Here is a 25,000-nt window from a genome sequence, read left to right on the forward strand (position 1 = left end):
TGGATTCTTTTCTTTGCAGTTTCCGGTCACATCGGCTAATTATTACTCCACTGGTGATGTTGTGGCACTAGGAACTAGTGTGGGAAGGTAATGGCTGTAGTTTGGTTTACTTGTAATGTCTCTCTAGACTCAGTAGACTCACTTAGCATCTGCAAACTTTCTCTACCTGTGATCCCCATCCCCATGCTATCTCCCCTTATTATCATTTATAAAGCCATTAGGGGAAAGGTGAAGGGAATGAGATGATGATACATGTAGGTACCATTTACACCACGCACTGGTTGTTCCGTTGGATGAGCATCGGGCAGTCATTCGGGAGGTTGTTGGCGTGACTCTGGCTGGACAGGAAAAAGTGCTGCCTTTGTAATTACATCTGCAAATGGTTACATGTAGACTTTCTTGAAAGTCTTCTCAGTTACGGACTGTAAACGGGAGGTCCCATCTCATAGCCCTTGTTGGAAATTAAATAGTGTGGGATGTTAAACCCACTCACTATTTGATAAGAGTAGGGGATGTAGTCCCCGGTGTTGTGGTCTGACCTCATCTGGATGTGGGCATCTTTCACTTCTTAAAAAAAATTATTGTGAACTGCATAATAAGCAGTCTGGTTTAAGTCTCCCATAAAGCATTGAAATTTAATTCTGAAAAGCCCCAAGAGGAGAGACTAATAGCATGTCTTCACTTCACTTCACAAGGCAATAACATGCAAGTACAGAAGGATTTGATTTAAATTTTTATTTAACTCCAGGTGGATTGTACTATCCTGTGAGACTGGGATGCATATTGCTTCCTTTCAAGATGGCGTTGCTCCACTTCCTGATCTGGAGTATGCAAAAGGTACAGGCACAGAGCTTGGTCTGTTTCCAAGGTTTGATGTGAGAAATTAAATGGAATGTTGTCTTCAAGTGATTGACTAGATTAAGACTTTAATAATGAAAGCAAAAGCAAAGAAAAGAGGGCATTTTCTGTAGAAGTTGCACACAACTGAAAACCCTGGGAGGGAATATCTTTTGTGGTGAAATCTTGGAAGCAGTTGTGTTTTTTTTTCTGGTACAGCATGTTGAGGTTACAGGTGATGTGAATAGATGTAAAATGTCTTGCTTTATTAGATCTGACATTCCAGTTATTTGAGTCAAGCCTACTGCAATACAGTAAATATGTCAGTGTTCAATTATGATTTTTATCTTGTGTACAGATGGAGAACACATTGCGATTGCATCCCATGATGGCAATATATATGTTCATGCAGTTTATGATGAAGGGTCAACCTACAGACGAGTGGGCTGCTGTTCAGTATGTTATTTTCTTGTTTCTGAAGACTGAAGTGTATGTGTATGTGACTAATGATTGGGGCTACACTTTATCTAACTCTAACTGTGATTTCTATGTACACTGTAGCCAAGCCAGTGTTTTATACATCAATCGGACCTCCCACAACTGTGATCTTATGTGGGCTGAGTTTCAGTCAATATCAAACTGACTCAAAGGTTTTTCTCTGGGTACTTCCAGATTATCAAAATCAACTCCCAGCCTAATTACATGTGGCTGTCATACTGTGGCGCTGTGCTTCAGGATCACGCTTATAGCAGCTGCCGGAGGTGGCTAAGTATGTGCTTTTGGCCCAATCTGCTTGAACTGCACCCTTTGAATGTCAGTCCCTAAGACTGCAAAGAGGGGTTAATTTAACAAGGCCAGGTTCTTCTGTCTAAGAGCACTAATACTGGAAAGTCATGTTTGCCCAGAGATGCAACCAATTGGATACAAACGTAATTTTGATGAATATTCCTACTACCTAATTACAAGGACATAGTTTGAATCAAAGTCATGCTTGGGTTTAAGTGTGAAGTTGAGGTTTTAAAACCTTTTATCAAAAACTGTTGACAATAAATTTTGCACAGTGTTGGATCAGAGAAGATCGTAATCAGTCCAAATTGATTAAAAAGTATTTATGAAAGTCAAGTAAACTACTGCTGTAGCACGACTGTTAACATCATAACTGTTTGTGCTAATTTCAGCTGTAGAGCTGGAGGGACGCTTCAGTGACACTTATTGCCTCTATTTATGTTGAAAGTGACGAGAAAAGTAACCCCTGGGCAACTTGGTGATTCTCATCAAAATGGACCCACATCCCCCATTGGGACGACCCACATCCCACATCGCGGGGGGCAGGGATAGCGCAGTGGTGAGAGCACTCCCCACCAATGTGACCCGGGTTTGATTGCCAACTTTGCGTCATATGTGAGTTGAGTTTGTTGGTTCTCTACTCTGCTCTAAGAGGTTTTTTGCAGGTACTACGCTTTTCCCCTCTCCTCAAAAAGCAAAAATTGACTTGAATTGCATTAATTGTTAATTTCAGTTTACCGTGTCCCCAATTAGTGCTCCAGCACTAGAACAATTAGACACTTCAATAAAGTTCCTTTCCTTTCCTTTCATTAGCTGCATTTCTGGATGTGCCACAACATCAAGAAGTGATTAAAAATTTCAACTGGTCTAGTGATCAGGGATCAATGTCCATCCCTTTTTGTATTTTCAGACTAGGTATCCAGGTGGGAGGCGTGGTGGCCTAACGGTTAGCGCGCTGGACTCTGGATCAAGCGCTTTAGGTTTTAGCCCTGGCTGGGTCATTGTGTTGTGTTCTTGGGCAAGACACTTTACTCTCACAGTGCCTCTCTTCACCCAGGTGTATGAAATATGGGTACCAGCAATTTAATGCTGGGGGTAACCCTGCGATAGACTAATATCCCATCCAGGGGGGAGTAGAAATATTCCTAGTCGCTTTATGCTACAGTAAAGTGGACATAAGCTCAGGCCTGATGGGCCGCTAGGCTCGTAGCAGACTTTACCTATCCAATTATTCCCCAAATGTATGTGTACAGTATCTATGCAGTTACTTTATGTTTTGTGTCTCTCATGCTGTCTCTCTTTACAGGGACACAGTGAACCCATCATGTTCCTTGACTGGTCCCTGGATGGATGTTTCCTTCAAAGTTTGTCCACTGATTATGAACATATTGTTTGTAAGTACATCATCAACTGAAGACAGATTGTTTTCTCTGCATGTATGTCTTATACATTGTTGCATCAAATTGCCCTGTCATTTATTTCCAGGGGAGATTGGTGGATTTCAAAGAGAAGAAAAACAAGACATCATTCGTGATATCGGCTGGTCCACAAGGAATGTCATGTTAGGTTATGATGTTGCAGGTGTTGTATATCACTCATTCTCCTTCTCCAACAAACTTTGCATCCACAGCTACTGGTTTTGAGAAGCATAGTTAAATCTGAAGACAACAGTTTCACTAGATATAATAGGACTTACAAGTAGGATAATTATCAGAGAACCCATGGCTTTGAATCCTAGTGGAAAATGAAATTCAGTTCATCAGCCAACCTTCAGTCAAGCTCACTTTGTTTGATACTGTTGATTCAGGGCTGTTGGCCAGATAGATTCATGGTAACTTTTGGCTTATATAAGGACTTTGTACAACTGTTTAGCATCTGCAGTTCTGGACATGAGTGATGTTAAGTTAAGAAAAGGGGTAAAGATTCAAAATGCAGCCAGATGAATCTAGCTTAGTGTAGCTCAGAGGATGCATCAAATTGATAAGAATTGTGATGGAGTGATCTTTGCTATAAGCTTTTTGTTTCCTATGTTTTCAAAATTTTGTTTCTGTTTGTTTCTCAGGTGCTTGGCCTTCACAGCCTGATGATGGCAATTTGATTAATAGTTCTGATCTTTCATGGTCACGTGAAGTTTTTGCTGTTGGGGATGAGCTGGGATACATTCGTTTGTTCAAATTTCCCTGTAGTCAGCCTGGGGTAAGTGGATTCTTTTGTTGTGCATATTACTAGCCACACGGGGTGCAGTGGCAAAAGGAGTAGTCTCCCATCATTTTTTGTCATGCCAGATTTGAACTGATTTTTGGCATGACCACATCATTGTTGGCAATTGCATGGTCACGTGTTGGTATGGCCACTAATTGTCGGTGGTTTTTTGATTGAATGCTCACTCACAAGGTCAACTTCCATGTTTTTAAGCAGGAAAAGAAAATCATCATCATCATCATCATCATACTGTTTAGTTGCTTCCGTTTTGCAGCTAAGGCTGAATTACACGAATGGGGTCAATACTAGAATATACAATATTATGAATACTTATATGTTACGAATTCACATAGTCCCTTTGTATTACATGGTTGTCTAATTAAATTCGTGTTTCCTGACCTGAGCGTGTAACCATGATAATTTGTCTGCGATGCAGTAGATCCAAGCACCGAGCGTAGTGGCTCTTGCGCGCGAGCATCGGACAATTAGATACTTGTGACACAAATGTGGCCACCATTTTTTAGGGGCAGTTTAACCCATTGACTCCTGGGGTTTCCCCATGAAAGTAGTAATAATAATAATAATAATAATAATAATAATAATAATAATAATTTCTTTACTTATATAGCACCCTTTAACATTTATAGAATGATCAAAGGCGCTTTACAATCCAAGAAAACTAATATTTACAATAGATAATTACAATAAAAATGCTATTGACAATAGATAATTACAATAACAGTGCTACAATAAAATAATAATAATGTCAGTAAATACTGAATAAATGAATGAATAAAAAAGTACATAAATAAAATTTGAAATACCGATAAGGTCGTAAATGCAAATCTAAAACGCTAGCTTAAAGAGATAAGTCTTAAGAGATTTCTTAATTAGGGCTAGCGAATCAGTCGTGCGGATGTGCGCAGGCAAGCTGTTCCACATCGCAGGCGCAGAGGCATGAAACTAATATTTACAATAGATAATTACAATAAAAATGCTATTGACAATAGATAATTACAATAACAGTGCTAAAATAAAATAATAATAATAATAAATAATGAATAAATGAATGAATAAAAAGTACATAAATAAAATTTAAAATACCGATAAGATTGTAATGCAAATCTAAAACGCTAGCTTAAAGAGGTAAGTCTTAAGAGATTTCTTAATTAGCGCTAGCGAATCAGTCGTGCGGATGTGAGCAGGCAAGCTGTTCCACATCGCAGGCGCAGAGGCGTGAAACGAGCGGGCACCTAAAGTTGTGCGCATAACCCCTTTTGGGCGTAAAGTAGTAAAATGATCTGGCATTAGATAGAGTGAAATATTCAGACATTTTTTAGTGAGTGATTAACCCATTGACTCCTGGGGGTTCCCTATTGACAAGTTAAATTGTCTGGCATTTGCCAGATTGCAATGGACTAGCATCCCATCCAGGGGGTACATGTAGTAGAAATACTCCTAGTCACTTCATGCTATGCTATAATTTATATGCTTTTATTCACGATAATTATCATGGCCTCTATGTACTCCTCAGGCACATTTTCACCAGTGGAGGGGACACAGTTGTCCAGTGACACGAATGCTGTTCTTGGCCTCAGATACACATCTCATTACAACTGGAAGTCGTGACTTCTGCATTCTTCAGTGGCTTGTGGAAGGAAATCTTCCTGCACTCAAAGAGGAAGACGAGTATGAAATGGGAATGGGTGGATTGCAGGTTGGTAGGCATCAGAATAGTCAGGGAGTTTCAGATGATGACAGCTATTCTTCGGATTACAGCAATGATGGCCATGTTGAGGAAAACTATGGTGACAACATGACAAAAGGAAGACCTGAAAGAGCTTGGCAGAATCTCTCTGAAAACAAGCGTTATTCTGATGATGCAAACTTGACAGAGCATTCTTCCGGCCATATAAGGCCCAACAGAAAGACTTATCTAGGGGATGATCGCGAAGTAACGGAGCGAAGTCCTCAGCGAAATGCACTCCCTAAAAATAGATCAAAGCAAGGATCATATGCAGAAAGGTTTAATAAACAAAAAGTTCTTCATCCACAGCAGGAGCCTGAAGATGTGAAGGAATACTCAGATGATGATGATGATAGGGGAAGAGATTCATATCGACAAGCGGGGCGAGGCAGAGGGCAAGGTATAGACCGTACCTCCTTCCCCTCTAGAGAGCCAGATAGGAGGAGGGATAGGCGATTTATGAAATAGCAATGCACCCATGCTAGATCTACGGCATGATCCATGTGGACTAAAATTCTGAAATTTTCAGTCTAGAATCAAATGGAACAGTCTTTCGGAATGTTCATGTCGAAAAATTTGGTCGACCTCTCTAGGTTTTCCCTTTTTCCGAAATATGGGAAATTCCAGAAATTTCATGGGGCGCAATCCATTTGGGAAGAAAATTTGGCATTTTCGGTTCAGAATCAAACGGGACGGTAATTTTTGGATTCATTCATTTTGAAAATTTTGGGCAACCTCTCAAAGTTCCGAAATGTTGGAATTACCCTGGGAATTTTCTGTTCCATTTGACTGCTGAAAGTTTCGAAAATTCGAACCAGAATTTTTGTCAAATGGATTGCACCCCTAGAATCTTTTGAGTTTGATCCTTTTTCCTTGCCTGGATTTCCCAACCAACAGATACTAATGAAGGGTATGCTAGACTGAGAAGCCCAAGGTGACTGACTGAATGATAACAGTACGAAATTAATGTCATTATACAGCATGTAAAAAAAGCCTTTTTAGTGCACCAGTAATTATTTTTAGAACAAGATAACATGTACAGTGTAGAAGGTTTCTGTGGAATGGTTTATAATTTCTGAGATTCTTCATATAATTTGCTCCAAAATTTCCCACCCTAGTAGAATTTTGAATAAAACCTATTTATTACAACAATGATTAATTATCATTGCTGATAATTTTATTTAAATGACTATTTTTTCAGAAACATATTCAGAAGGTAGATAAATGTTTCAAATAAAAATAAGTAATAATTTAGGAAGTTTTAAGTACAAACCCAAACTGTTCTCACAACAAAGAAGCAGCCTTTGCATGGTTTAGCCAAACGGTTATAAGTAAAAGATGTTTTTCACTCTTTCAAGATTGCTTCCATGGGTCTGGTGGCCTCAAAAAAATTATTGAGAATCGAGGGATGACATTGCAATGATCTTAAGGAGGCTCGAAATAGTTTCTCCTTTTTCAAACAAATAAACACATTCTGTTTTTAGATACAGTTAGGGTAATCATATCAAGACAAAATTTGGCCAGGGTATTAAGTACCCATCATAAATTTCTCACATCACATTTTCCTCCAAAATAATGTTACCATGGCAATGATATAAGGCATTTCTTTGAGCTTTAAAATCAAGATATTTTGTCTTTTCTGAAAAAAAAAAAATGGGACAGTGAAATTTTCCCATTCAGGGTTACCAGATAAGGTTAAGAATAATCTCTAAAAAATTTTAAATTCAACAAAATCGGTAGGTCAGTTTTTCGGAAAAATCAGTTTTTTGAAATGTCTCTAATTTTTTTTTTCACCTACAGAATTTTTTTAAATTTGAAAGACATGCGTTTTAAATTAATGAAAGCTAACATGCAAAAAATGAAAAAAATTCACCATTTGGAAGGAGAGATATAAGAGAGTAAAGTTGCAAAATCAGGAAAAATTAGGGGGTAACAAGATCGGCATTTACGCATGCACCACCCGCTCATTCGAGTGCACGCGCAAGTGAAGCTACTGGCCAACACAAACGGATTTAAGTGACCTTGAAACCGTTTGTGTACAATTTTCGTTGTTTTCGTGAATAGGAGATGTCTATTTATATTCCATATGTATAAGAATTAGAAGAAAGGTGAGCGAAACTAGTGGTATTTGTTTTTTTCTGGTGATCCACTTTGAATCATGACCTGATGCAAGCAGCTTTTAGAATTGCATGTGTGGCTCATGTGTGCGCTCAGCGGAAAACCCTTTCGAGCTTCCTTAAGCTACATGTATATTCACATGGTCCCAGACAAATTTTTGACCATTTAAATGCCTGTTCACATGAAAACTAACAGTATAAGTGACTGTATGGCAATGCATAGTTGCTTACATGCATGGTAACGTAGCTAAAAGACACCACTTACAGAAGTTGAATCCAATCTGGTTCTGCAGCTCTATGTGAACAGAGCAAAGCTTAGACGTGCTAAGCATCTGGTTGGATGTTTTTTACAAGTGTGAGGTTTTTCCAGTATGTTACAAAACTAGCCCAACTCAACATGGCATCAATATGGCATTTTAAAAACATCAGGGAGTGGTTAAGTTTTTGGGCTCAAGATTATTAAAAAAAATCCAGTAACCATGCTGCCATATTTGTCCAAGAATTTTGACAGTAACGTGTTCAATATTGCAACCTGATTTCAGGGTTTTAAACCTTTAAATACTTCAAAAACACAAACCACGGTGTGCAAGCATGCTAGTAACCTAAACAGGGGCTGTGGGAGGGGCTGGGATAACCCCCACCCCCCACTTTTCTCCTACAGCGTTGTTTTCTCCTAAAGGTCTCCCCTCTTCCTTCACACTTCCGTGACCCATACCAAAACCTAGGCACCCCCCCTAACATAAGGTTTTATAAGCATAATAATGACAGATTGGTTTTATGGAAGTCATTAATGTAGTCGATTTTATCCATTGCAAAAATGATTATCTAATGTGTAAGAAAACCATATTTGTGAGTCTCTCCTTCTCATCAGATGCTTTGGCAGTTTCTTATGTATTATTTATTGTTTTAAAAACGCTTTTAAAATACGGTAATAGCAAATTTGAACCTTTTTGAATGAATAAATTAAGTTAATATTTAAAACGTACCACTGTAACATAAAGAGCTAGCTATTAGCAGGCTACATGTGATACCATTAAAATTTGTTGTTATTTTTTAATTGTATAATGTGATTCATGGCAACACTAACATTCTTTAGATTACACACTGTGGACAATGGTGAAACAAATAAATGGCCAGTGCAATCAATCTGACAGTTGTCATTTGTGGCTGGTGATGTCAAGCGAAATTTTTCATTTTTTGAAGTCTGACTTTGCCGACATAACTTTCTCTTGATGTGTTTATGCCTTCATAATTGATTAGCTATGCCATCATCAAGTGGCTGGTTCTTGTTTCAAAGTTGGGAGTTGAGGTTTGTTTGTTTCTTTCAAGGTGTGTTTCCATTAGTTCATTCTTTTATCATCAGATATCATAAACTGTGATCAGGCTTTCTTTCTTTAGAGAGAGAAAAGAACTCCTGTCTTGCAGGTTACAGGTATCATTAATTTAACTGCCCGATGAAGCAATAAAACTCCATTGGAAGCTGCTAAAAGGCATCCTTCAAGGATTACTTAGGCAATGCATGGTTATTCTACATTCACGATGGAATTATTTTTTAATGAAGTTCTGTTCTTTCACTCAGGAATGCAATGTTTTGTTTTATTGTTGCATCAATGCCATGCTGGTATTTGTAATCAGAGAATAAACAGACATGGGCTCTTTGTGATCATATGACAACAGTCTAAATTGTATAGCAGAGAAAATGGCAATGGTTGACAGGAAAAATGCCAGCACAGCTTGCCATGGACGAGGTCCAGCTCGCTGTTCTTGAAGAAATTGCATAAGTTTATCCCACTGTTGTTCTTGTTGTATTGTACGTTGGCGACTGACTTGACGCACCAGTCGATTCCACAAATAATCAACATCAATGTTGCCAAGGGACACGATAGGTACAATCAAAAGCAAGACTAAAAGTAACGTGTGTTCATATTGAAAGAATGTCAGTCGTGTGTGTATAATCCATAGGTGCAGCTCAAGAAGAAGACAAACTGTACATAGAATCAGATTCATTGCAATCCATCCAGATGCAAATTCACGAAATACATGATATGCGTCAAAGACTTCAGCCAAACGAGATCGACATAAATCAACGTCTTCAATGTTGTGACGTAAGAACTTGATCACCAACCGAATCTCTGACTCGTAACTGCAGCGTAAAAGGTAAACCAGATAGCAAAATCCCCCAAAGTTGATGTATCCTTCAACAATGATAAACAAGTGCAGTGGAACAAAAGTTGTGAGACCTGACTTGGTTTGATTAGCCACCGTAGCTGATACAAGGTCTGGGTCAACGTATGGAGCTGCTACCTTGACACACTGGCTGGTGATGATTGCAACACTCCCCAGAAAACAAGCATAACCCGCATACTTTTTGTTTTTCATGTTGACAATCCGCAGCCGATGGATAAGAAATTCCACAGCTAGTGCACTTGTCCAGCCTCCCATAAACACAGTTGGACATGTATTGTGGATGACAGAGGTCAGACAAGCAAAGGGACCAATGTACAAAAGCAATGCTGTGCCAATCCATGACATTACATGAACAATGTCACATTGACCATCATAATTAGAAACCACCCCAACAATATTTGCTATCGTAATTCCAGTGATGACCAGGAGCCACAATAACGACAATATACCACTTCCTGTGTGATTGAGGAATGATGAACCTATGTCACGGTCAGTGATTTCCATTCGCACTCCCCTGTGGTCCCACATTAGACTGTCACACACTTTACACAGTTCATCAGTGAAGCGAAGACATGTAGTATTGTGTTTCGTGGCCCTTTGACATTTGGCACAGAGCTTTGAACGTACAAGACGGCCTTAAACAAAAAAAAACCAACCAGTTATTTTAGGACAAGGCTGATTATTTAGGGGATTATTGTAGTTAAATCAACTAACTACGTAAATCAAAAATTTCATTTTCTATTGTTCAAATACTTTAGAATCAACAGTATTGGTGTACACAGTGTTAGCCTGCTGAACAGGGTCGGTGCTTATGACCCAACTGAGAAGCATCCTGCTTCCTGGAGTATCATCCCATATAATTACAATACAATACATACTTAACTGACCACTCCCCATAGGGGTTTTTCAGGGCCAATGAAACACCATCATGACAGAACAGAACATTCAATAACAACATTTAAGAATCCCAACTGCCCAGAGGCAAGCTAGTTGGCTGTTTTAAAAGTGTAGCTAAGACTACATTAGGAACAAATTCAACCTGTGGTCAGAACGTGTCTTGAACCCAGGTTCCCCGTATCTCAAGGCAAATGCCCTAACCACTGGGCCACACTGCCTCCAACACTACCCTTTGGAATTAGGGTTCATCACTGAGTCGAGAATCTGTGATAGTTGCTGTTTCAGTTATCTTCAATTTATGAACAAACATACTATCCTGGTCAAATTTGGGACACTGACTTTTTTACATGAAAGTAGTTCTTCCCTTCAGTCTGTATGACTGAACTTTCACAGTGACTGTGCATGATTGTAGATGAAGAATACACCACATGTCCAAACAAAGAACCCTGGATATGCCATCCACTGGAAAATTCAGAAATATTGGCAATGACTTGTCTCAATGTGTATCTGGCCAATAAATTATTAATTATGATTTACTTTCATTGTTCATTTCAGTTTACAGTGTCCCCAATTAGCGCTCCAGTGCTAGAACGACTAGACACTTAAATAAAGTTCCTTTCCTTTCTTTCCTTTCCATGGTTAAAATTTGACGTTTGCCTTCATGAGTCATTGATATTTATTGCTATATTTTGACAGCAAAATAAATTTTAAGATTATAGTTACGTAGTTTGATGGTATTAGCCTCTGTCACCTTGAAGGGCTGTTATTAAAGGGCAACATACTCCACGATTAAGACCACTTTTTGATATTTTCCCAACGTACCTGATTGGTAAAGTCCTAATGTCTTCAGGTAAAACCACATCAGAACTGGCCAACGATCGATCATTTCCTTTCCTTGCAATATATGAACTTTGACACTAACTGAGTCAACACTGCTCTCATTGGTGTTCAATCCATGATTATATAGGGAAAAATCAACCACCTAAATAAACATATGACAAAACATAAGTAGTGCAAATATACATACATGCACTTTATTTCAGCATGATGGTAATTAAAGCTAGTGGGGTCGTGCATCTTAAAACTAAACTATTAACAATAAAAGTTTAAAATAAATTAATGTCATTTACAAATGACTAAAACTCTCCTTAACCCTTTCAGTCCTGTGGGGTTCCCCATTGACGAGTAAAATCGTCTAGCGTTGGACAGAGTAAAATCTATAAGTCTCAGTGGCCCTTACAGGAGTGAAAAGGTCAATTAAAGCTATCTTAGGCCCTGTTTACAAGCAGGGTTACCCTATAAGGAGGGTGACCCCAGCACTCAACAGAGCTTGTAAACAGGGCCTTAAAAACTTAAATGCCAAGACCATTAAAAATATATAAAATTGCCATTGCCAAACTCGGCGGTTGCAAATTGTTTCCCTTATATGACGCAAGCTCTGTTTTTCCAACATATTAGAAGGAGTAACAATCAGGACTGCGTAATTAATGGCTAAAAATTACGTCCAGATATTTGTTGTAAAATTGATAAGTGTTTTATTGATGCCTTGGGTCTATTTCAAAGTAATAAAACATTCATAAAAGAGCAAACCAGCTGACTCAATGTTGTACCCAATTCAAACACTTCGGGAATAAAACATTTTGTTCCAGGTATTTCCATATCATGTGAATGTTACATTACGAAGCAAAATTAGCCGATTTGGTCTATTAGCATTTTCAACTTGCATATTCATAATAATCATTAGCATGCTCAATAAAGGTGGCACGTTTTTTGAAAAATGTTGTTGAAACTGGTTGGAGCCACCTTATTAACGCGACATTTTTACGCTTTATCTGCATAAACGAAACCGCCTCTTTTACAAGCACGTTCAAAATAAATGGCAATATTTCTGGCATTCCCTATAAAGATGGTTCCACTGCAAAACGTTTTCAACGGTGAACCTTTCATCGTTTTCTCAGACTTATTTCCAGCTGACTGAGTGAAATATTTCAATGTTGATTTCTTGTTGATTTCTTCAATTTCCACGCGACTGCGAGTAGCAACTTAAATATTTGAAGATGTTAAACGATGGATAAATTTCCCTTGCGCTGTTTGTACAATTGAATAAATATCTCTTCAGCAACAATTTGTCTCAAAGATAACACACAGTCCATGGAAATGTACATGCAGATAGCACAGAAGCCACTCATGGATATAACGTACTATCGAGAGTAATACCGGTATATACTTACCCTTTCTCGATACTTCGATCCCCCTACTGGTTCGGAACTCATTCTTGCTTGTTTAAAATTTAATTACAAATATTAAACTGCTTTTACATACTTTAAAAGAGACTGACTCCTTGGAAAAGGTGTCTCGATTATCAAATATTATGACACAAAGGGTTTGGTTATGTATTAAAAGAAATGAGAGCTATTGTTCTTTTTCACGTGGGATACGTTTACCAATTACCAATATAAATCATGTAACAGAACGACTGTCGACGTTGATAGAAAAATGATAGAAAATCTTGTTTGAAAACTAACTAGTTGCCATAAAATGTGAACTTCTGGAATCCGATTTCCTCTTTTTCCAAATTACGTGTATTTTCCTCGCGTTAACGACCCCCGGGGCTTTCCTTTCCGCCGGTCCCAAGCGGGGTCCCACGAAAACAATAATTCCCAGAAGTCCTTGAGCGAGTAAACGTACAGAATTTTTCTGTCTGACACTACCGTGCGTTCTGCGTTCTGTTCCCTAAGAGAAGGCGTAATCATGATTAAAGTTATCACTGCTATCGTCTGCGCTTTTGCAGCGATGCTCATGATAATTTTGAGCGTTTCTACGACGTACTGGCTGCAATGGCAAATATCGTCAGACGGGAGAAACATCACACACTTCAGAGGACTGTTCAGGCATTGCTGGGAGTCTAGAGATAATGTGACGAACGAGCTACAAACATACGACGGAAGAACTGGCTGCGAAGGAAAGTTTACTGATTTTAAAAAAGGCAAGTAGTTTGTTTCAGTTAGAAGCGTACTGACTTGTTGGTGAAAATAGGCATGAGAGATTTATAGTACCCGCTGTGACGTGGGGTACTACTCCCTCAAGGTAGTTAAAAACTACAGTCCAACTTCAAAAAACAACATTCCACTTTCGAGATCTAAGCTTATGTTAAAAATTTTGAAAAATAAGACCCTTCGTAACCGTAGTTATTGAACCGTTGCATTCTGTGTTAGACATGCAAAAATTAGTTTGTGAAATATTGTTGAAAGTGAACTGAAGCGCGTAGAATTGACATTTTGCATTTCAATTAAATTCATGATTCTGTGAATTCCTTAAAAATCAATCGGCACACCCTACTATACAAGACATTAGAGGAACTTGAAAACAAAATTGAGGGCGTTTGCAACTCTTCCGACGATGATCAAAGTCTTAACAAGCTTTTTATGCTGTATAGCAGCGATGTTGATGGGAATTTTGGCCGTTGCAAGTGATTATTGGCGAGTGTGGTGGATGGAAGTTGCATCTATCTACGGCGTGCAATTTCATCACGAAGGCTTGTTTCATTCTTGTTTAGAAACAACCATCAACAACACTATTGTTGCAGCTGACAAATGTACTGACTTACATAGTTTAGGGAGGCCAGGTATCCTGAAAAACAAAACAGCTTTTTTCCGTTATTCTCTATTTTTGATGATCTGGTGTTACTAAGAGTCTGTTTACTTTAATGCCCCAACTAAGATTTAAATGGCTATTACTCTAGATCACTTTTGATGTCTACTATACGAAATTAGGGGATTTTATTGTAATTTGCCTTAAGTGCATTCCTGTTGCACAGCTTTCTGAATAGTTCTGATTTGTTCTTGTCTCAGCTTGTAGAAAGTTAACTTAAGTTACATAGTAAAACATTCCATTATTTGAAAATGAAAGAACAAAGTAAGGCACCCATATTATGAATATTTTTTGGTCAATGGGATGCGATTTTTCTTGCATTTTGGAAGTAAAGAATTAAGAAGAGTTGGTGGCAAATAAATAATGTATATCACCACCAACTAACAACATTTCAAATTTCAGTAAGGATGGGAACCTTCACTTTTGTAGTGACATTCACTGTGGTTGTCAAAGGATGTATCTTTCAATGTTTAAATTACAAGGCCCCTGGTGTGCAACAGTGCACTGTACACAGGAAAAAATAACAGATTCCCATTTTTGGATATTTTAGGGTATTTTGAAGAATACCAATAAAACTCCCAAAATTTGGCAAAGTGAGACAAGTCCCAACCAGGGAATTCCCAACCAAGTTCCCTGATTGGGACTTGTCTCACTCTTCCAAATTTGGGATTTTTGTTGGTATTCTTTAAATACCCTAAAATAGCCAAAAATGGGAATCTGTTATTTTTTCCTGTGTGTAATGTAATGAATTCACCCTAACCAGTTGTTGTTGTACATGACATACAATTTGGTTGAAGATCCCTGTTATTTAAAATTCAGACAAAAATTTAATGACTCAATCTTCACTCACTTTTCCATCAGCTTTTTTGGCATTCAGTGACATTTCAATAATAATTTGGTTTTCAGTTTTGATACTTTTTGAAGGGAGTTTCAGTGTATTTAAATACTTGCTTCATTTGATTTCTAGTTTGTGTTGTCTCAGGTGCTTTGCTCATTTAGTAAATGACAAATGCTCTGTGTAATAACATTATTGTTTGTTTCTTGTCAGACTGGAATGGGGTAACAATTGCCTTCATGATACTAGGTCTCTTGTTTCATTTAATTGCCTTCATTGTTGCTATAGTGGCAGCATGCCGAAAAGGACATCCATTTCCATCATTGTGGGTTGCTGGAATTTTTTTTGTTGCTGGTAGGTACTTATAGTTAGCAATACTTTTTGCTGAATGTGTTGGAAAACTTATTTTAATAGTATCCCATTTCCTGGAACGTGAAGGCCACTTTTTTTCCAATGTTTGGCAAAAATAATGTCCCCTCTCTGTTACAAATAGAGTATTGAATTGTATCATTATTGCCAGTGGTATGATTATTGCCTTCGTCACTTACTTTATTTTGTGAATTTGTTTGACTTACAGCAATATTGGTTATTATTGCCTTGCTGGTCTATACATTCCATAACTGGCAGAATGATGTATACTTTAGCTGGTCGTACGGCGGAGGATGGTCTACAGTAGCACTGTCGATTATTGCAATGGTATTAATAATGGCTGATCGCTGAGAGTAGCCAAGAGCTCAGTCAACATTGCAATGGCTGCGACCTCATTAAACCCTGTTTTGTTTGTATACCATCCTTGTATGTGGAGTTCCATGTTAAAGTGACAGTGATGCCTTAAGGTGGAGCTTCTTATCTTATCTCGAGTGGTACAGGCAAGTTGGCTTGGAAACCCATTGGATGAGACCACTTCTTTCAAGTACATGTATAGTATTTTGTCCCTCACAACATGAAATTTTTGGGTATTTTTTGAGAAAGGGGTGTTCAGGAGTTAGAGGTAGCAACCAGCATGTTTAAGGATGGTTCGCACTAATTCAAAGGTCATTTTTCCATGTTTATGAACATGCAGGAAAAGCAGATCTTAACAAGCATTACTGAAATCCAAAAAGAAAATTGGGGTAACCATGCATTTTTCAAACATCATTAATCAACAATATTTGTAAAAGGCTTAAAAATACATGGCAATGTATGATATTCCTCTCCAAATTGCTTACAGTGAGGACACTCGAACCATGAACACTTGATATTTGTTTGTACATTTTTTTTAGTGACTATAGAATGTGGGCTCGACCTTTTGACAAGAGTATTTAATGTTTTTACACTTGCAAAATAATATACATGTAACACTATGCATCAAGAAGAGGAGAGGCAAGATGCATCAAGAAGAGGCTTTATTTCTTAGTAGTCAAAAAAAAAATGTACACAAAAATGTCAAGTGTTCATTAGCTTGCGTAGCAAGCGTTCCTGTTCGAAAGAAGGGCTCCCAAACGATTTTCCACAAACTGGCCGCGCGAAAGTTCAGTCTCTTGCCCCAACTTTCGCATGGCCAGTTTGTGGAAAATCGTTTGGGAGCTCTTCTTTTGAACAGGAATGCTTGCTACGCAGGCGAAGTGTTCATGGTTAAAGTGTCCTTGCTGTAATTATCTCTGAAAAATGTGCATGGTTACCCCCAATTTTCTTAATAACAATAGTAGGCAAGTGAAGTTCAGCAAAAGTCAAGATGTCTTTGGACTAGGAGCATTCCTTATGTATGCAAATGTTTGTTTTTTTGTTGTACATTCAACTGCATGAATAAGTCTTGAACAGGTTTTGGCCTTAGACTGTGCACATGATGTAATTTAATTATTATTTGATGTAAAGTTTCCTTTGACTTTTATTAACTACCAGTAATAGTATTTTGTACAACATTAGTTCAGCAAAAAAAACATGTACATATGTTTATAATCTTTTGACCCTCTGATATGTTGTAGCTGCTGTGAAAATTTCTAGTTTAGTTTTCAATAATTATTGTTAACCCTTCCACTCCGAAGGGGTTCCCCATTGACGGGTAGAATTGTCTGGAGTCAAACAGAGTAAAATCTTTAATGTCTTTCTTGTAAGTTAAGGGTTATTAAAGAGGACGTTTTTGAATGAATGTAGATTTTCTTCAGAAAACCAAAAAGGACCAGTGCACAATGTACATTTGCCAATTGGTAAAACAAGAAAGCATCTGAAAATGCCCCTTATTGGGAGGAGCAATAGTAGTGGGAACATAGTGTTTGAGTGGACCTATATGTTATGACAACATGTCCTCTACCTCTGAAACGACAATATTATTATTGGCAATTCCTAATTTTCTCTGGATTGACTGTTATCGTCAATTTAGATTACAGTAAGTTCTGTTCCAGGACTTGTGGTAGCAGATGAAAAGAAAAAAAGTAAAAGTTTCATTCCTGGACAGGATTTGAACCCAGAGCACCCACTTAAAAGGAACTGTTTTTATCCACTTAACCACTGAATATCAGCTGGCTGACAATTGTGCCGATTATTTACCAACACTAATTACTATAATGTAAAATCATTGCTGAATAGTGGCAGAAACCCATAAGGGTTGAAACGTGTAACGCGCGTTCACAGCTTCCGAATATTCAGTGTGAACTGATTGGTTGAATGTTTCAGTGCTAAGTACCATATTTGGAAACCCCTCACTCTTGATGTTCCAAATATGGTACTTAGCAAATTGAATATTCAGAAGCTTGTTTCCCAGCACACAAGGGGCTGTTACACGTTTCAACCCTTATGGGTTTCTGATAGTGGTTAAGTCTAGTGCTTGATTTTAAAATGGTTAACTTTTTCTTGAGGTTCAGTAACCAACAATTTTTCTTGTTTAAGATTGTTTTCTTTTAGCAGGTGATAATTAACAATTAGACGGACTACGGGTCAATAGGCCCATGAGGCCCATGAGGCGAAGCTGAATAGGCTATTGACCCGTGGCCCTTGAGGGCGAAAGGTCTAATAATTTTGTTTTAGTATCACCCAATTAGTCAGATAGAAAAGGCAATAATAAAGTTAGCAAATGCAAATTGAAGAAATATTTATTTGGGATTTAAACGAAAAAAAGCATCACAGTTTTCACTACTTGAGGACTATTACTAACAGTTCTCTAGTAGCGTAGCCAATCAAAATGCAGGATTTGCATTAGTCCACTAGTTGGGTGATAATAATACACGGTAGTCTTGTGGTTAAGTAAAAGGGTTATTAATCAAACATTCCCAGGTTCCAGTCCTATTAGTTCAGGCATCGGGGTCCAGAATCCCTATCAACCGCTAAGCGTCCTAAATTGACGATAAGTGTCATTTTAGAGAAAATTGGGAATTGTGGATAATAGTCATTCCAGAAACAGAGGATGGGTTGGTTATTAAACTCTTTCACCCCTGAAGTGGGCCCCCTTAACATGAGTTTGATGATCAATAGAAGGCATCATGCTATTCACAAATTGACTTCAAAAGGTAACTTAGTTGAGTTTACAATTTTAAGCCTTTTGGCTTCGATAGTGAACAAGATATTAGCCTTCAAAAACGGATATTCTTGGGTGGAAAATGGGCTAATAAGCCCACACATTCTCTGCAAATTTCGAATGTTCAAAGCATCATTACTCAGAGATAGTTCATTATGGAATGGACTTTCAATATTCAGTGATGATTTTTGGCTGATAGATTAGCAAACGATGCCAATGTGGCAAAAAAAAATGTAAACAAAGTTTCCCCTATAAGTGTTAGTCTTGCTAGTTACTTTCGGAGGGAAAGGGGGTGGTCTGTCAACACTACACTGCAACCAGGGATGAGTCACCAGAATCAGCGTAAGCACTAAACAAGGGCAAATTGAAATAGCCAGGAATAGTGCTAAGACTGTACAATGACTAAATGCTGTAATATTATTCTTTTGCATGTAAATTTGTGTTTCATCAAAATAAACCTTGTCCTTCACTTCACAACTTTTATTGTTTTCCATTTTTAACAAGTTGTTCAATTCACCAATACAAAATTTATTAAATACTACGTAATATCTTGTGTACAGTATGTCATAAAAATAACCTAAATATGGAATCAAATTCAACATAATAAGACCTTTTATTATATCTCTCAGATACATGTAGTATGCACCCTATGACTGGCCAATTTAATTAGCGGGTGGTATTCTGCACAATGGCCCGCAAAATTTGAAATTTTGATAAAACATTCTCCGGCAAGGTTTTTATGTTACATAACCTTGTAAAACTGTTTGATAATGCTAGCAACTATTTCAAAAAGCCAAGAAGATTTATTGCTTTTCTGGATTTTGGCATGGCAATCTTTGTGGCAGTTGAACCTTGTGCTTGACTGCAACTACTTTTCACTCCCACAAGCCTCATTACCTTTAATAGAGATGTAATAAATATCTTACTAAACTAATTTTCTCGGTCTGTACTGTACAATTACGGATCCTTGTTTGGGTCCATAATTTTACAGTATGGCACTCAAACTCGGTTTGTAAGAGGTATTTCTTGACTGCTTGATTTCATGAAGCATATATTTTTTTTCAGTTTGTAAAAAAGATTTCCTTTCTTTTGTATGATTAAGAGTTTTGCAAGTTGTCACATCAATGTCAACCACTTTGCTAGCAACATATTTTTTTGCATTCACAAAAGTGAAAGTTGCATTTTCCTTAGAATCCTTGCTGCCTCTTGTTTTTAAACATTTTTTTACATAATCACACTGGTGATAGTGAACTTTCAAATATTATTTACATCACAACTGTACCTGTCACTTTAACAAAATTCCTATTTATCATTAGGGCTAACTTGTTACTTTCAAAGCCTCTACATTGGAATCAACTAGATTTTAAGTTACTCTTTCCACTCTGACATCAATTTCCTACAATCACAATTAATATTGTCGTATTACATATACAAATGTAGGTCTAATTATCAAAGTTTGTTAACACTTCCAAAAAATCGAGACTTCTTTTATCTGTTAAATTTTCCAGTCCTAAAAAAATTCTGGCTATCACACTGATTTCATCCTTGGTGGTTATGACCAAGGTACTAAGGTTAGCTTGAGCAACATTTGCCAAGGGACCCATCCATGCAAAAACATAACCATGACCCACACAAATTGATTTTATCAAAGAGAAGGAAAAGGATGACATTCTCCTTGCTGTCGCTGTCGTCGTTGCTTAAGTTCCCTAATTTAACTTCTGTAGTACAACATTGCTGCATCAAAACACCAATAAAGACCAAAGAACAACTTCAACTTATTGTTTTAGAAGTTGACTGCATTGTCCTCAGAACGATCAATAGACTAGAATTACCGTAACAGATTTTACACTGAAATTGATCTGGTCAGATAACGTATACCTACACTTGTACATGCACAAATTAGATAATTAGATTATATAAAATCTTTACTTTTCTTTTTTGTTACCAAATATGAATGTGGTTTTTGCACCCCTACATGTACATGCATACCTTACTCCATGCTAAAGCCTGGTTTTCACTATTAATGCAAGCATAAGCACAAGCACACGCAAACTCAGTAGCTTGCAGTTTATTAGAGCCTTTTGTTCAAACAATAGACACTAATTAACAACAAGTAAATGCACCTGCGTGTGCTGCTTGTACTTATGCTTGCAACACTAGTGAAAACCAGGCCTAAGGGATGGTGGCAATTGCTCAACCTCCCAAACATTTGGCGTATGAAAATGATGAACAATGCAGTGAATAGCTAGGTGTGTGTGCTCTTTACTCAGGGTGGTAGGAGGGGGAAGTAGTTTAGAGTTTGGGATCTGTTTCATCATCTGGGTTGGACTGGTGATTCGCATGTTGTTGTATCATGGAATCTTGAACATGACCTGTCATGAAGGCTTCGCTGAATTGTACTGCATCTACATGTGTTGAGTCCAGAAAACGTTCACCCTCAATTGCTTTACGAACCTGCAATGAAATCAACAAGAGTAGAGACAACTTATTTCTTTGACTAAATGCATGATGCACATTCAATTAAAATTTTGTATTTCCCTTGTTTAGGATAACTTTTACCCCCAAACAGGAAATCACTTAATGATGGCCTTTAGTTTGCAAGGTTTCATGAAAGTGATGATCAACATTTTCTCTTTGAAGTTGATGATAAAATAAGCACTCTATTACATAGAACTTTAGTATGGTATGAATTAATTTCTAGGATAGAAGAATCTCATGCCTGAGCATCTATGCTTGAAATTCACACACCCTGAGTTGGAGTTGATTTTCCGCGACTTTGCATAAATTAGTACTGTAACAAAGTTATCTTTAATAGATACTGTCACAGAAGCTGATTTGAAAAAAATTATTAAGGCACACAGCCTTTCTTGTAAGGCACAACCTTCATGGAAAGCAGCTTTTAATTATCAATATTGTTTTATCTTAATATATTTCTAAATTATATGATCACATCTATCATCTGTCTACCTATATCACATCCAAGGTTAAAGCAGATAATATCAGTATGCAATACATTACAATGGAATCCCATTCTCTATAAATAGCTGATAAGTTAACCACAGATAAATAAAGATTATACATACATGTACCTAAATCTTTTTAATACAAGTTATACATGTTAAAAAGTCACTTTAACCTTAATATCTTAACATCATACCTCCTTCAGGGCAACCACACCCACAAGTCGGCCAAGAGTTGTGACATAAGCATGAGAAAGATTCAAGAGTGCAAAAAGCTTATGGACCTAAAAAAAAATAAGTTCAAATGCTAACTGTATTATTTTGTACACTGGCTAAAGAACACATGAAGTCCTGAGGAAGAATAATAAAATTGTAACATGCTGCTAGAAGTTAAGGGCCAAGTGAATGTAGGTCTTCAGGTCACACGACTTCTCTTAAGTTTCATTTTGGTCATTGCTTGCCTGTCCTGTCAGGCTGCCCATCCACCCCTCTGGTTCAAAACGAGTGTTCATGCTCAACCATTCAAATGATAATGAGTTTGCATGTACACCACTCATTTCCATTTGAATGGTTGTGCACCAGCACTTGGTTTGAAAAGGAGGCAAACGGCAACTCAGAAATGGGCTATTACACCCTTTTTATCTCCACTGGCACTTGAATGTTACCAAAACAACAACATCAACACTTGATTGTACCCACATGAGAAACTTAATTTACAAAGGATCAATGTGACTGCATGTATTTACAAAGGATCAATGTGACTGCATGTAATTAATATATTATTTCCTGAAATAACTTCTAAGCTAAAAATACCAGGAACTGGCATTTGTTTGTGGTTGTGTTGATAAGGTTAGTGGTTTGGCTTGGCATCTGTCAGCTGTACATGTAAAAACAAAAATAATTATTTATGTAACTGCCTTAATTTACAAATTAATTATTATGTTGTACCTTCAGTAAAGATGTTCTCTCAACAAGCTGAAAAGGAGCAGGATCAACTTGGCAGTTGCTGTAATCTACTGTTCTCTGCAGCAATTCTCTTTCCCACTGAATTTGCTAAAGAAAAAGAATAATCCAAACATGAAACAACACAGAGATTTGACGCCAGGGACCGTGGAAGCCTGACTAAGTTAATCTCAAGGCAATTTTTGTCCCAGTGGGCATATATTTATCTAGAATCCAGCAGGGATTGCTTGTGTGTGGCCATGCAATCTTTGCAGGCAACTTTTGCATATTAGAGACCTTTAGATGCACGTTTACGGCTAACCGCAAACTGAGGTTTGAGATTTGCGGTTAGGCGTTAGAAGTTGTGATAGTTCGTGCATTCAGATTTAAGTAAACAAGAGCAAAGCTGCGGAGGCCGCCATATTGAATTTCCTCGGTGCTCAGCGTTGATGTTTCAGTCAACGAAATAAATAAAACCACGGCTCTTTTGATTGTTTCATTCACATGAAATGAAAGATAAAAAGTTGCTTTTTATATCTGCCCCGTTCATACGTGGGATAATGTAACTTCCATGCCATAAAGAGCTGAGGTAAATTACTTACGTGAAAACCTACCTTCCGCCGTTGAAAACGTCAAAACCTACCCTCGAACGTGACGGCAAGCGCTAGTCATGTGACTTCCAGCAGTTTGAGGTTAGCCGCAAACGCGGATCTAAAAGTCTCTATTGTTGTGGATTCATTGATCCCTACCCTTCATGTACCAAGGCTTCTTTGGTAGAGGAGGTAAGTAACTAGTCAGGTTTAGTGCCTTTTACTCTGGACCACGTTCCACATTCACTTAATGTGGGTTACCAGCTGGGATGCCACCCTGCGGAGCCTGAATCACAACAGGCCCCTTCCCACTAAATTTTAAGGCACCAGATGCAAAGCTCATCAATTGGCAACAAGTTTAAAAATTTCAAACAGCCTACAGGTGGTTTTGTTCTTCACTTCTGTCAATCACTCAAGCTTTAGAGGAAAGGGGGTCACATTTAGAGCTGTGATCTTATTACCTAACTGATTTTGATTCATTTGGTCAGTTTCTGATTTTAACAGTCTGCTAACTGGCAGAGAAAAGCAAAACTGTTTGTTGGAATTTGAAACGTTTCTAAATAGCACAATAGTAAATTGCATGGGCTGAGAGCAGGAATAGTTTGTGTCAACTTAATAGCTTCCATGACACCATCTGAAAGCCATGCAATGATTTCTGCTATGTTATAATGGATAACAACTACTAAACTACAAATGGGAAGATTGGAAAAGAACCAGAACTAGTTGAAGCTCAGTCAGTTCATCAGAACTTGATGTCATAGTATATACAGTAGTAACACTGATCTAGCGAATTTTTGTATTTGGAGGAAAAAGCTCTTTGGAAGATTACGGTAACAAGATCATGATACAAGCTTGTACCATTACTAGATAATTATGGTTGACAGTGGCTTGAAATAGGTGAAATGAAACGGTGAAGGCCAACAATTTATTACATCATACAATATCTAATCACCTGTTCTACTGAGGGACACTCTCTTTCAGAAGCATCAGATATCTTCTGCTGATGGAATGAAACCAAATTTAATTATTAATTTCTTTTGAGTTCTATTGAAAAAGATTCTATGCAGAGAACAAGTCAATGTTCCCATTCTCATCATCATAATAATTGTCAAACTGACTCTGAAAAACAAACTTGAAATAACTTTTGGTTGGGTCCAAAACAGATTATTTAAATGCACATACCTCAGCATCATTTAGGGCTGATCCACTGCCAAATAGTTTGTGTAGTCTTGCTGGAACTGAAGAAAGAAAATGTATAAAATAGGCTGTTTAAGTTTCCTTTTAGAGTGTTGCTTTCTAAATAATGTACATTTAGTTGCTATAATAAATTGTAACCAGACTGTCTTGTATCTGTCCGCTTTTTACTGGTAATTAAAATCAAACTGACCACAATTATCAAGGATAAAGTTAACAAGAGAAAATACATGTACCTATAATGTAAATTCCAAAGAGATCTATTGTGATTGTATCATCAAGTGCTTCACTCATTCCACTGAATTTACTTTTCCTTTTTTTCACATAACTTTTTTCCCATCAATTTTTTGACAAGTTAATATTAAACCCTTCTAAACCCAAAATCCCTTGATTTTTCTGTCAGTTTTTTATTCTGCAATATTGTTTTTTCAGCCATTAATAAATTTTTATTCTTGGTGAATTGCTTAAAAATCTGGCACAAAATCATCAGGCAATCAGAGTGATCAGAAAAGCGATTGTAACTTGCTTGCACTTTGCATTATGATTCACTCATTTAGTTGACTGC

General features: G+C 37.5%; 4 protein-coding genes across 7 annotated transcripts in view; 2 read left to right on the forward strand and 2 right to left on the reverse strand.

Annotated features, from left to right (window-relative positions):
- Positions 1–6,719, forward strand: part of LOC138051249 (echinoderm microtubule-associated protein-like 2) — a 23,679-nt gene extending 16,960 nt beyond the window's left edge. The window contains exons 14-20 of the mRNA XM_068897414.1: positions 20–87; positions 749–837; positions 1,196–1,293; positions 2,930–3,017; positions 3,109–3,204; positions 3,686–3,819; positions 5,360–6,719. Of these exons, the coding sequence (XP_068753515.1) occupies positions 20–87; positions 749–837; positions 1,196–1,293; positions 2,930–3,017; positions 3,109–3,204; positions 3,686–3,819; positions 5,360–6,040 (1,254 nt within the window). The 3' untranslated portion in view covers positions 6,041–6,719. The remainder of the gene's footprint in view (positions 1–19; positions 88–748; positions 838–1,195; positions 1,294–2,929; positions 3,018–3,108; positions 3,205–3,685; positions 3,820–5,359) is intronic.
- Positions 6,720–8,728: 2,009 nt separating this feature from the next.
- Positions 8,729–13,428, reverse strand: LOC138051251 (uncharacterized). 2 transcript variants are annotated; one of them, XM_068897418.1, is made up of 3 exons: positions 13,005–13,428; positions 11,596–11,755; positions 8,729–10,511 (listed from the first exon to the last, which is right to left on the reverse strand). In XM_068897418.1, the coding sequence occupies exons 1-3, from the start codon at positions 13,044–13,046 to the stop codon at positions 9,286–9,288; spliced, it is 1,428 nt and encodes a 475-aa protein (XP_068753519.1). In that variant the 5' UTR covers positions 13,047–13,428; the 3' UTR covers positions 8,729–9,285. The 2 variants fall into 2 exon arrangements, with proteins under 2 accessions (XP_068753519.1, XP_068753520.1); XM_068897419.1 differs by having other exon boundaries at positions 13,299–13,418.
- A 10-nt stretch (positions 13,429–13,438) lies between these two features.
- LOC138051252 (claudin domain-containing protein 2-like) lies at positions 13,439–17,383 on the forward strand. Of its 2 annotated transcripts, none has more exons than XM_068897420.1 (4): positions 13,439–13,759; positions 15,473–15,613; positions 15,837–16,683; positions 16,859–17,383. In XM_068897420.1, the coding sequence occupies exons 1-3, from the start codon at positions 13,525–13,527 to the stop codon at positions 15,977–15,979; spliced, it is 519 nt and encodes a 172-aa protein (XP_068753521.1). In that variant the 5' UTR covers positions 13,439–13,524; the 3' UTR covers positions 15,980–16,683; positions 16,859–17,383. The 2 variants fall into 2 exon arrangements, with proteins under 2 accessions (XP_068753521.1, XP_068753522.1); XM_068897421.1 differs by lacking the exon at positions 13,439–13,759 and adding an exon at positions 14,069–14,398.
- A 1,831-nt stretch (positions 17,384–19,214) lies between these two features.
- Positions 19,215–25,000, reverse strand: part of LOC138051250 (chloride channel protein 2-like) — a 33,067-nt gene continuing 27,281 nt past the window's right edge. Inside the window, exons 22-26 of one of the 2 annotated variants that reach the window (XM_068897417.1) lie at positions 24,424–24,479; positions 24,194–24,238; positions 22,658–22,762; positions 21,907–21,993; positions 19,215–21,203 (exon numbers count right to left, since the gene is read on the reverse strand). In XM_068897417.1, the coding sequence (XP_068753518.1) occupies positions 21,042–21,203; positions 21,907–21,993; positions 22,658–22,762; positions 24,194–24,238; positions 24,424–24,479 (455 nt within the window). In that variant the 3' untranslated portion in view covers positions 19,215–21,041. Of the gene's footprint in view, positions 21,204–21,906; positions 21,994–22,657; positions 22,763–24,193; positions 24,242–24,423; positions 24,480–25,000 lie in introns of both variants that reach the window. The other variant, XM_068897416.1, reaches the window with a different exon arrangement.

The sequence above is a fragment of the Montipora capricornis genome, chromosome 6, assembly GCF_036669925.1.
Source record: "Montipora capricornis isolate CH-2021 chromosome 6, ASM3666992v2, whole genome shotgun sequence".
NCBI lineage: Eukaryota > Metazoa > Cnidaria > Anthozoa > Scleractinia > Acroporidae > Montipora > Montipora capricornis.

Coding starts and splice junctions, on each gene's coding strand:
- LOC138051251 (XM_068897418.1), bottom strand. CDS start 13,046: ATGAGTTCCGAACCAGTAGGGGGATCGAAGTATCGAGAAAGG. Junction 11,756..13,004: donor GATCGAAGTATCGAGAAAGG/GTAAGTATATAC, acceptor ATGTTTATTTAG/GTGGTTGATTTTTCCCTATA. Junction 10,512..11,595: donor ATTAGGACTTTACCAATCAG/GTACGTTGGGAA, acceptor TTTTTGTTTAAG/GCCGTCTTGTACGTTCAAAG.
- LOC138051252 (XM_068897420.1), top strand. CDS start 13,525: ATGATTAAAGTTATCACTGCTATCGTCTGCGCTTTTGCAGCGATGCTC. Junction 13,760..15,472: donor GTTTACTGATTTTAAAAAAG/GCAAGTAGTTTG, acceptor GTTTCTTGTCAG/ACTGGAATGGGGTAACAATT. Junction 15,614..15,836: donor TGGAATTTTTTTTGTTGCTG/GTAGGTACTTAT, acceptor TTTGACTTACAG/CAATATTGGTTATTATTGCC.